Source organism: Hippocampus zosterae, chromosome 4 (genome assembly GCF_025434085.1).
Source record: "Hippocampus zosterae strain Florida chromosome 4, ASM2543408v3, whole genome shotgun sequence".
NCBI lineage: Eukaryota > Metazoa > Chordata > Actinopteri > Syngnathiformes > Syngnathidae > Hippocampus > Hippocampus zosterae.
In genome coordinates this window covers 28,966,159-28,978,966 of record NC_067454.1, presented here as the reverse complement: position 1 = coordinate 28,978,966, position 12,808 = coordinate 28,966,159, and the positions used below count along the sequence as shown (strand labels likewise).

Sequence of the window (12,808 nt, the reverse complement as noted above, 5' to 3'; positions counted from 1 at the left end):
TTATTCATTTGGCCTCATTCTTTTTCGTGTTCTTCTTTCGGTGACAGGACAAGGCTTGTAGCCTTTGTTGTTTCGAGTGCTTTGGGTGTACCATCACACCTTTCTGGGTCTGCGTCAATTGACTCACATCTTTCTGAGCCGCCTTGATCTTAGCCTCCAACTGTCTTTTCCATGGTGTGTAACGTATCTTATTGCTCTTTCGTTGCTCTTATAGCCAAGCATCTCAAGGATCACTGATGTTGAAGCGTGTCCGTGATTGTTACAGGAGGGACCGCCCTCAGTGCTGCATTCAGTTTCCATGAGACTTTCAGGTGGTACTTCACATAGCCGTTGTAATCAGTTTGTAGGTTGCCCAGCCTTCATTCTTGCCATGATTTTAGCTTTCAGGTCAGTTGGTGCCTCGCTCAGCATTTCATTCATTGGGGGTCGTCTCCACGTGTCATCATCTTCATTAATTGGGGCTTGCAATAACCTCCTCCTCTGATCCGGCAGCCTGGGGCCCTTCACCATGGAATCTGTGTTGCACCTGTCAAGTTGTGGCAACAATTGCAATTTGTGGATGTTGGAACACTGAGCTACTAGTTGTTTCGTGGTAACCATTCAGCCCACATTCTCTGCATGTAACCCCTCTGACGAGGGTTGCTTGAGTAGCAGGATTCCAACAGAGCCATTTTATCGCATCTCGCCCATCTCTGGTTCGTTCCAGTAGCTCATTTTTCATCAAGGTGCTCTGGTTCCCCAGCACCTGACACAGACCTGTTTTGGCCGGGTGACGTCTGAGCCGGCATGTCATTCGTTTTATTGTCCCTCATCATGGTATGAGGTAGGCATTAGCGTACAGGGTCTTGCCCAAGGACCCACACTGGATGATGTTATGTGCTCATATTGCCCCAAGCGGGTTTCCGCCTTACCAACTGCACTATCCAGCCGCTTATATATGTACATATACCGTATATAAACAAATTTGACTATAATTGCTCACTGATCAAATTTGATTTCACAGCAATGTGCCACAGACGGTCTCTTACCTCCTCTCGAAACTCATACTGTTCAATAAGCTTTTTGAGTTTCTCAGCAAGCTCCAAGTTCTCCTGCCTCAGCTTAGTGTTGTGTGAGCTGTGTTGCTCCATCTGGGCCTCAACATCACTTAAAGTCATCTGGAAGTGAAGCATGGCTTCCTTGCGTTGCTCTTCATACTCCCTGGATCGCTGGGCATTTTCCTCCTATTTGAAAGCAAGAAGAAGTGAAGGTCAGAGGCCTGCGTTAAATTTCTGGTGACAATGTCATATTCAGGTCAGTAAACCGACATGCCGTGGTATTTAACGTAATGGAATTTTCAATGTTTTTCGGCGTTTGCAATTGTCTTGTGTTGCAAACCTTCAAAGTCTTGTTGTGTCTTTGGAGCTCCCGACAGAGGCTCTCCAATTTGCTGCGGGCCAGGATAGCTTTACTATGCTCCCCCTGCAGGTGGATCTTCTCTTTTACAATCTGAGACTGCTTTTTCTGCAGGGCTTTCAGACGCTTCTGCATGCAACGGCTTTCCTCCAACTGAATTCCCAATACAAGCAACATACCATCATTATTCCAGTTACCACAGTATTCAATTTTGGTACAGAACCAAGTTATCTCAAATCTGCACAATGTTTAGGGTCGGGTGAGATATTAAGGTGGCTGTTTGACGACAAATCCTCCATTTTCTCCATGGGTTAAAACAAATATTTCTAAGAGTTACAATAACAATAATAATATTATTATTGCATTTTCTTCATCTTATTTTGAATAATTTGATATGTGCATCGTCCTCACCTGCACTGAAGAACATCCAGGGTATGGACGTAGAGAGGGTGACCTCCTACAAGTACCGAGGTGTTCTTCTAAACAATAATCTGGACTTGTCTACTAACACGGATGGCCCTGATTAGGAAAGGACAGAGCCGACTCTTCCTACTCAGGAAACTGAGGTCTTTTGCGGTTCAGGGGTCACTCCTTAAGACTTTCTATAACTCGGTGGTGGCTTCGGCCATACATTATGGCATTGTCTGCTGGTCAGGCAGCATCTCGGCCCGGGACAGAAAGAGATTGGAGCGTAAGGAGGGCCAGTTCTGTCCTTGGCTGCTCCCTAGACACTCTGGAGGAGGTGGGCAACAGGAGGATGCTAGCTAAGCTAAAATCTATGATGGACAGTCCTTCCCACCCCCTACAGCCCGCCCAGACAGCACTAGGTAGCTCCTTCAGCCAGAGACTGTTACACCCATGCTGCAAGAAGGAGAGATACCGCTGCTCGTTCCTACCGACTGCTGTCAGGCTGCTGAATAAAAAATAAAATGATGTGAAAGGCAATTGTAAATAGCACAGCCACCTTATCTAGCTGTATATCTACCGTATTTTCACGACTGTAAGGCGCCATTAAAAGTCTTAAATTTTCTCCAAAATGGACAGTACGCCTTATGGTGCGGAGCGTCCTTTATATGCGCTGAGTTCCAAAATCTGACTGACAGCCGACACACTGTTTATATAGAGAAAAGGCGGAAGTGACTGTGGCCAGGCATGAGGCCAATCAGGGAAGGGTGGGCGTGTATATATACATATATGGAGAGGGAGAGAGCGAAAGAGAGGGAGAGAGAGGACAGGCAAGCTCAGTTCAAACTTAAAGCCACCGGTTATGCTTTTGGCATGCGTGCCCATCTCACAGCAGCGGTGAAAAAAAAAAGTCAAGCAAATGAACTCTGAGCTTGCCGTTATTCCCGGAGGCTTGACTAAAGAACTCCAACCGCTGGACATTGGCATCAACCGGGCGTTCAAAGTAAAGTTGCAAACGGCATGGGAACAATGGATGATCGGTGGCAAACACAACTTTACAAAGAGTGAGAGGCAGCGCTTGGCGAGTTACGCCACAATACGCAACAACGAGAGGGAACGCGGCGTTTTTGATGGATTACGGTACTTGCACAATTGTTCAATTCTTTCTACACACACACGCGCTGCCACCATGTTTCGCTCTGTTCTTTACTTTCAAATGTGGGAAAGCTTCACACGAGAGAAATGTTGACTTTGCTGTTGCTACTCCTTTCCGCTGGGCAATGCGTAGCAACTCACACTAGCATGTGATGCATTCAATGACAACTGAGATGTGCAGTCCTCTGCTTCTGCTACAGAGGATGAGGACTTTGATGGATTTCTGGGTGATGATTGATCGATAAACGTGAGAACATTGTACGATGGCTAAATAAAATACACCCGAACTCAGTTCTGCTTTCGTTGCCTTTTTAAAAACGTGTTTTTATCTTATCTGTATGTCTTGGCATGCTACCGAATGCTTCAAGCTAACGTGTTAGAGTGCGCGCATGCATGCCGTATGTTTAAGCTGGCGTATGTTTTACCACTGTAAAACTGCGGCCATTAGTACGATGCGTCCTGTGTATGTGTAAAATACAGAAATGTCACCCATTAATGAGACTGCGGCCATTAGTACGATGCGTCGAATAGTCGTGAAAATACGGTATATTTATATTGCACTAAATTGAACGCTGTACACTGAAACTAACATTTATTTTGTGAATGCAAACACTTTGTTTTTCTTCTTTCTACCCACAATCTTGCTGCTGGAGACTGTCAATTTCCCCAGTGTGGGACAAATCAAAGATATCTTATCTTATCTTAAAAGAAAACAAAAGAAAATCTTATTTACTCTGCAACTCTCAACCCCAATGTTCATTCGAGCGTGTGCAGCAAAATGTTGCATGCTCTTAAATCGCCATATCAAAGTTAAAATTGTGTTCAATTTGGACCCTTTAATTCATTTCAAATACTTAATGATGTTTGAATTAAGATTAGGTAACCATTTTGACATTTGGTCGTGATTTTCTGTCCAAAATAGAAATCTTACCAGGTCTGCATATTTTTTGCACAAAGCAGCCAGTTTTTCTTCAGGTGTGGCCAAGGAATTCAATGCCTGCATAAGTAACACAACCTCCTTCCCTGAAATGGAATAACAAAAAAAAAAAAAAAAAAAACAATGAACAAGAGTATTTCACAACAATGGGCACACTACCTCATATCATCGCAACCATTTTATTATATTTCATTTTGAATAATAAAAAAACAAATGGAACTTCAGCATAGAGCAGGAGTGCCCAACCAGTCAGTAGGGGTTGACTGGTGGGATGCAGACTGGTCTCAAGTCGTTCTTAATATTATACAGTATATTTTTATGTTAGTGCCCTCTGCACCCTATCAGTTTGACTTTCACAGAAAAAACATCCCTCCATCCATTTTATGATCCGTTAATCCTAACAGGGTTCATGGGGCGCACTGGAGCCTATCCCAGCTGTCTTCGGGCAGTCGGCAGGGTACACCCTGAACTGGTTGCCAGCCAATCGCAGACACAAAAAAACAAGTAAAAAATAAAGAGTAGGTCACCTTTACCCCACGGTGGCGCATGACCTGAATCACCGAAGTTGTTAGCAGTCTGCTATTGCAGCTAGCGATCAGAGCTGTTAAGATCTATTTTTTTTGTTTATTCTCAACTCAACTGGATTTATAGAGCACTTTAAAACAACCACCGTTGTATACAAAGTGCTGGACATGGAGCAAAATTAAAAATATAACAAACAATAAAATAATAAATTTATAACAAAGACAGGATTTCAGAAATTAACAAACCATTTTTCAGTCCCATTGGATTACCCAATTTGAAACCAGGGTAACTAATTTTGGGTTCCGTAAACGTTCATCACGGGAACCCATTGTTCAATGTTGACTGATACAGTGAAACAATATTTGTGGAACTCATAAATGATTAACATGCATTACAGTCCAGTGTAACTCCTCTAGAACGAAACCTACATGGGTGAAAATACCCCCAAATGTGAAAAAATCTTCATGCATAAACACCATTCCCATTCTACTGCCTCCCATACGATGAAAAAAAAACCCTGTTGCGTTATACAAAATCATTTTCTCTGCTCCAGCCTCGCGAAGACATTCACTACAACGAAGTCTAATCCAACAGCGACCTCAACTGCTTCGTTCAGAAACGGCAACAGCAACCACCACACTGGTTTACATCGTGAACAATGTTTATTTCGGTCACAGCTGCGAGTTTCCTGAACGCAACATACTCATAGCTGCTCTCCCATTCGTTTACCGAGCATCATCCTGGCCTCCGATTGGCCAAGCGCGACCTCACTGTCTGTGTGTAGATACTGAAGCTAGATCCGTAGAAGATAGAGTATATCTACCCCGGTCAAGGATGACGCCTCGTACTGATGTCCAAAAGGTTTAATCATGGAACACCGTGAAAACTAAAACACATTACGAACAACAATCAAAATTATAACATCTTGAACAGGACATTAAATAAATAACACAAAATGACATACCGTGTGCACCTTGGTAAACCGAAAGTAGATCAAGTTACAGTAAATCACGTAAATCACACGGTATCGTAGTTCTGTCTCTGACTCCCTTTCTCTCTCTCCAGTTGTCTTCTCGATCTTTCTCTCATTCCTCGCTATCCACGGCACTTGACCCGGAAGTGATTTTTAACAAAACATTCCAAATAACATATTCAGAGGATTTAAAGAAAAAACAAATACGAAAGTTTGCATAGAAACGCATAGAAAAACAACAAGCCTAAAATAAATTGTATTTTTGTTGTCATGGCAACCAACAACTCAGTCTTGGCGCCAGTTACATAGAGTGTAATGCATCCGATTAGCTGCTCAGAGTAGATTGCTTATGGCTCGACGGACATTCAAATAAACGTTTCTTCGTATTACAAGTAAAGCATTACTTGTTACCATGCTAAAAACCTTTCGCTAACTGTAGCGCTAATGAGAGAGAAGCGCTCCAGTTAGCGTAAGGTTTCTAGCCTTCGAGAGCTAACTATGGCCATCGAGGACTACGAAGCGTCCCGTGGCTGGCTAAAAAGTACATTGCATGACATCAGCTGAGCAACGCTGTCTTGAGTGGCGATCGAGGGAAGGTCAAATTAGAGACAGTGAGATGGAGAAAAGAAAAGCAACCGGGTTCAGGAGGTATAGGTTATTGTTAGTTACAGACGCAGTAAGAACGTTGCATTGCTAAAATGGCTACAAAACGGACATTTGGATGTCAAGCAGCTAAGCCAAGTAGAGCTCTGATGCTGGAAGAGAGGGTAAAAGTGATCAAAATGAAAGACGGAGCAAGCAAAATAAAAGACATTAACCAAGTAATTGATGTAAGTGAAAGTGAATGCTGATTGTAAATTTCTTTACCTTTTTTTCTTTCTACACTGACAATATGAAGTGTCAAATAAGTGTGTGCTCATATGCACTATTGGAATAATAATAGAGTACACATACGTTTGTGTGTGTGTGTGTGTGTGTGTGTGTTTGCATTTGACATCAAATTTGCTACAGTGAAAAGTTTCTTGCTGCAAACATGATTTCGTTGTAGAGGAATTTCACTGTATTCATAATCAAGATACTCAAAAGTATAATATTTAAAGGGTAAATGTTTGAAAACTATGCATTAAAAATGAACAATTACATCAGCAGCGGTGTACTCCAGGTTTATTCAATAAAATAAATAGATCAAAATATGTTGTTTAACACTGTTATTGTACTCATATTGCCATCATGAATACAGCATACCACAAAATCTGGCTATATACCATGGGCCACAAGTAAACCTGAGACTGTGAACATGATTATGTGTGTGCACTACAGTAATCCCTCGTTTATCGCGGTTTATGGGGACCAAAACCACCCCGTGATAAACGAAAATCTGATAAGTAGCGACCAATAAACATATTTTTTATAAAAATTGCCCCACATGGGCCTTCGCGCTTGAGCAGGGGGCACTAACACATACACACACACAAACACACACACACACAAGCACGCATCGTAAACAACACTTAGAAACGGATCAAACTTCAAAGAATAACCCATGTGATAAGATAGAAGATGCACAGCCAATCAACATGTCTGTGTATCGTCTCAGCCACCCCCTCACCCCACTTGTAGTACTGTATATTTTGCTCTATGTGACTCCCTGTTGTTTTGCCGACTTTCGCTGCTTCTCGCGGGCCGTTTGCGGACTTTAAAAAAAATATACAGTATAACAGTATATATCAGTGTATATATATATATATATATATATATATTTTTTTTTTTTTTTAAATGAATATGTTTGAAAAAATCCACGATGCACTGAAGCCGCGATAAACGAACCGTGAAATAGCGAGGGATCACTGTATTTGTATAAATAAACATATCAATGGCTATTCACCCACTTTAATACAAAAGCATGTAATCAGAATTGAATGATTAAAATCATGTGATGAATCTTTTTTAAAATTACCTTATTTCTATATATAGACTTATAATATTGATGTGGCTTGACGTCCTCTTTGCAACCCCAAGATGATGCACCATGTAATCTACCAATTTGACCAAATAATCTTTCATTCATTCATTCATCTTCCGAGCCGCTTGATAATCTACCACACGTAATTGTTTGTCCTACCGACAGTTAACTTCACCATTGTCTATCATCGGATTCGAAACAACGACGTGTACATGACTTTTTATTGGCGTGCGTTTTACTGTAATTGCAAACGATTTTAACTTTGTTTACTTACGTCCTGTAGATCGTGGCACTAGCTTAAAAAGCAGCGTCCACTCAACACAACGGGGAGACATGACGGAAGAAACATATTCGCTTTGCCATTTTCTATCATCGGATCCGAAACGACATGCAAGTGATTTTTTATTGCCGTGCATTTTACTGTAATGCACGGCAATTTTATTCGAAATTGAAAAATTTAAAATCGAAAGATTTTAATTTTATTCGTCCTGTAGATCAAGACATCGAAATGAAGAACAACCCAACAAAACAAAAAAAACCCAAAATACTCATTTTTTCCCAAGACGGAAAAAAAATCATTAAAATACTGTACGCACTGTACTGTGTACTGATTTTTTAGTACTCTACACCTGTACTGTATACTGTACTGCAGTTTTTGTTATGTAAACAGTTTTTGGACAATATAAAGTATTTTTGCATTTTATTGCTTGTGTTGTTACATGTGCATTTTGTCAACATACTTGCAGGTTCATCAAGGACATGTATCATGCTCATTTCCCAAATAAGGAAATTCTGTTATAAGGACAGATTGGACAGAGCAAACATGAGTCCGTACTAGAGAATATTTACTGTATTACTACACCTTGTGATGAATGTTTTATTCATAAAGTTACCATGTCTGCAATTAGTAGATGATAGAATAAAACTAAGACTGTTTTATAATATTTTTCAAAGCGATTAGCTTTTAGATCCAATGACTTCAATACTTTTGCCTCGGAACCGTGCCTCCCGTCGTCTCTCTCTTTTGTGTTTTGTGCATACATTACAGGTGAGCTTTGTGACACGCCCTTCTTTGGATGATTCGAATAAAAAAAACCGGCTGGCATAGCCCTTTTCTTAAATATTGTAAGTAATACAACTTTGGTTTTTTTCACCGCCATCTCACTCCGTCATCCACACGCTTTCTCAGCGTGCAGATTAAAATAGCAACCGGCATGCGCACATAACGTTATCTGGTCCGCCCACCACCACTAAAAAAGAACCCCCACGAAATTAGATAAGAAGAAAAACACTCACACACACCACACCACCATAACACATACAGGCACAGTGAAATCCTGCTGATCACAGGAGAGATTCTATTGTGTACAGTCAACTAGTGTGCTGTGATTTTTATGGGAAATGATTTTTCGGTAACGTATTTTCTCCACTAAAAGGCGCACTGGATTATGAGGCGCACCTTCGATGAATGGCCTATTTTGTCATTTTTTTCATATATTAGACGCAAATGCTAATCTACGATCTCTGCCAAACAAGATGGATGAACTTCTTCTCCTCACAAAGACCAACAAAACATTTGCACGTTCTGCTGCGCTCTGGTTCACTGAAACCTGGCTCAGTGACCGCCATCCAGATCCCGCGCTACATCTACCCGGCTTCTGCCTTCTCCGAGCCGACCGCGACACGGAGCTATCAGGGAAATCGAAAGGTGGTGGGATTTGCTTCTATATCAACGAAGAATGGTGCACTGATGTCACGAAGCTCGACGCACGCTGCAGCCCGGACCTGGAGTCGCTGTCTTTAAACCGCAAGCCATTCTACTCATCACGTGAGTTCACCTCCTTTTTACTAGTCGGTGTTTACATTGCGCCACAAGCTAACGCTAACACGGCGATACAAACGCTAGCCGAACAAGTAAACAAACTCGAACTAAAATACCCAGAGTCACCCCTGATCATTTTGGGCGATTTTAATAGAGCACATCTTAACCGTGAACTTCCCAGATATAAGCAGCACATCAACTGTTTCACCAGAGAAGGCAACATTCTAGACCACTGCTATACAACAATCAAAAAGGCATACCGATCGGTCGCCTGTGCAGCATTGGGTCTTTCTGACCACAATTTAATCCACTTAATACCTACATACAGACAGAAACTCAAATGTGTTAAACCGGTTGTTAAGACTGTGAAAAAATGGACAGATGAAGCAAAGCTAGCTCTACAAGAATGCTTAGACTGCACTGATTGGGGCATCTTTGAAACTTCAACGGGCACACTGGATGAATACACAGACACTGTAATATCATACATCAGTTTCTGTGAGGACATGTGTGTACCAACGAAGTCCTTCCGCTCCTTCAACAATACAAGCCATGGTTTACTCCCAAACTCAGGCAACTCAGGAAAGAGAAAGAGGCCGCATTTAGAAGTGGAGATCGGGCACTGTACAAACATGCCCGAAACCAATTGACAAAGGAAATTAACATCGCAAAGAGAAGCTATGCAGAGAGGCTGAAAAACCAGTTCTCTGCTAACGACTCTGCATCTGTATGGAATGGCCTGAAAGCAATCACTAACTATAGAATGCCATCCCCCCAAACAGTGAACAATAAGGGTCTTGCTAATGAACTAAACATGTTTTTCTGCCGATTTGAAAAGGACACCCCCCTTTCCCACACACACACACCTCTACCAGAAACCACTCTACCTACCCCCCCCCACCCTCTTTTTCTCCACTACAGATCCACGAACAGGACGTGAGACGGCTCTTCAAGCAGCAAAAGATCAAGAAAGCTCCGGGGCCCGACAAAGTGTCCCCCTCCTGCCTGAAAGTCTGCGCTGAACAGCTGGCTCCGGTCTTCACACAAATCTTCAACAGATCCCTGGAGCTGTGTGAGGTCCCATCCTGCTTCAAACAGTCTACCATCATCCCAGTTCCCAAGAAATCGGCAACATCGGAACTGAACGACTATAGGCCTGTCGCCCTGACGTCTGTGGTCATGAAGTCCTTTGAACGCCTTGTGCTGAACCACCTAAAGAACGTCACTGGACCCCTGCTGGACCCTCTCCAGTTTGCCTACCGGGCAAACAGGTCTGTGGAAGACGCAGTCAACATAGGTCTGCACTACATCCTCAAGCACCTCGACAGCACAGGGACCTACTAGGATTCTGTTTGTGGATTTCAGCTCTGCGTTCAACACCATCATCCCGGAACTCCTCACCCCCAAATTACTCCACCTCGGTGTGTCCCCTACGATCTGCCAGTGGATCCTCAGCTTCCTGACGGGACGGACACAACAGGTGAGACTGGGAGCAACAACATCATCAATACGCACCACCAGCACTGGAGCCCCACAGGGATGTGTCCTCTCGCCACTGCTCTTCTCTCTCTACACAAACGATTGCACCTCAACAGATCCAGCTGTCAAACTCATAAAGTTCGCAGACGACACCACGGTCATCGGTCTCATCAAAGACGGCGACGAGTCTGCGTACCGCCAACAAGTGGAGCAGCTGGAGCTCTGGTGCAGCCGACACAACCTCGGGCTGAACACGCTTAAGACTGTAGAGATGATCGTGGACTTCAGGAAAGATTCTTGTCCACAGTTGCCCCTCACACTATCCAACTGCCCTGTGTCAACCGTTGAGACCTTCAAGTTCCTGGGAATCACAGTCTCCCAGGACATGAAGTGGGAAGTCAACACCATCTCCATTCTGAAAAGGGCCCGGCAGCGGATGTACTTCCTGAGGCTGCTGAGGAAGCATGGTCTGCCACAGGAGGTGCTACGACAGTTCTACACTGCAGTCATCGAATCAATCCTGTGTTCTTCCATCATGGTTAGGGTTTGGGGCCACCACAAAAAAGGACAAAATCCGACTTCAACGGACAGTTAGGACGGCGGAAAAAAATCGTTGGCACCGCCCTACCCACTCTTGAGGAATTGCACACTGCAAGAATCAAGACAAGGGCATGGAAAATCCTCCTGGATCCCCCGCACCCTGCCCACCACCTTTTTCAGCCACTCCCCTCAGGCAGACGCTACAGATCCATGCGCAACAAATCCAGTAGACACTTAAACAGCTTCTTCCCTCTAGCCATTAACTCCTTAAACAGTCACTGACGTAGTCACTCTTCTTGCACCACAAAATGGTGCTACAAAACTACTGGTTACTCTAAAATGGTTCAATGATTTTGTTGTTTACGATGATACTAGTGCAGCGTGTTATACCGGAGACAAATTCCTTGTGTGTTGTACATACTTGGCCAATAAAGATGATTCTGATTCTGATCTACAATGTATCCACTAGATGGAGCTACGTTACTTTAGATCGACTCGAGAGGCTTTCATAACGATTACTTCAATGAAACTACGAAAATTGAAAAGAATGCATCAAAACAGAAAATCAAGCAAGGAAAAAAAATTATAGCCCCCAACTACAGAATTAATTTTAGCATTTCCTTGAGTGTAGCTCCAACAGAAGATCGTAAAATGCAGGAGACTGGACTGTCTCAGAAGTGTTATTTATTCCTTTGTTGTGTGTTGTATTCACAAACGAGGAAATGACAAAATAAATTCTGTCGGGGGGGCTATAGAATTTATTTTGTGATTTCCTCGGTTGATTTTCTGTTTTGATGCATTATTTTCAATTTTAATAGTTTCATTGAAGGAATCAATTTACGTTTTTGGAGGCGATCATAAACACCTCTCGAGTCGAACAGAAGAAGAGAAGAGAACAGACCTACCACAGCAATGACAATGTAGGACACCAACCCACTATGACGTGTGCTCTCAGTGCTAGTGGGAATACATGGACCAAATAGGTAATATGATTTTGCGCAATTTACAGCATGGCACATCATTAAATTGCAAACTACTAAGCACAGCCTGTATAGCTTATTCATTCATTCATCTTCCGTACCCCTTGATCCTCACTAGGGTCGCGGGGGGTGCTGGAGCCTATCCCAGCTTTCTCCGGGCAGTAGGCGGGGGACACCCTGAATCGGTTTCCAGCCAATCGCAGGGCACACATAGACGAACAACCATCCACGCTCACACTCACACCTCGGGACAATTCAGAGTGTTCAATCAGCCTGCCATGCATATTTTTGGAATGTGGGAGGAAACCGGAGCACCCGGAGAAAAGCCACGCAGGCCCGGGGAGAAGGCCGGAGCTGGAATCGAACCCGGTACCTCTGCACTGCGAGGCCAACGTGCTAACCACTGGACTACCGGGCCGCCTGTATAGCTTATCATTCTTGTAATTGTGATGAGTCTCGTCTCAATTCCATGTCCGGCCGTTCAGGCATAACAAAGCTGCATCCTGATCATCTGGATCCCCTCAGATAAGTTTGAAACATCACTTTCCAAGTCGATTTCTGACTGGCTTTGAACACTTTGTAAACTTTCCATAGTGAGCCCTGCTATTGTTGTCCTTGAAGTGGTGTCACACTT

The 12,808-nt window shown here is 43.2% G+C and overlaps 1 protein-coding gene across 2 annotated transcripts in view; it reads right to left on the bottom strand.

The window, feature by feature from the left end:
• txlng (taxilin gamma) overlaps positions 1-12,808 on the bottom strand; it is a 71,519-nt gene that overhangs the window by 37,159 nt on the left and 21,552 nt on the right. For both annotated transcript variants that reach the window (XM_052063968.1, XM_052063969.1), the window contains 3 exons: positions 3,887-3,978; positions 1,378-1,548; positions 1,029-1,223 (listed from right to left, as the gene is read on the bottom strand). In XM_052063968.1, coding sequence (XP_051919928.1) covers positions 1,029-1,223; positions 1,378-1,548; positions 3,887-3,978 — 458 coding nt within the window. The remainder of the gene's footprint in view (positions 1-1,028; positions 1,224-1,377; positions 1,549-3,886; positions 3,979-12,808) is intronic.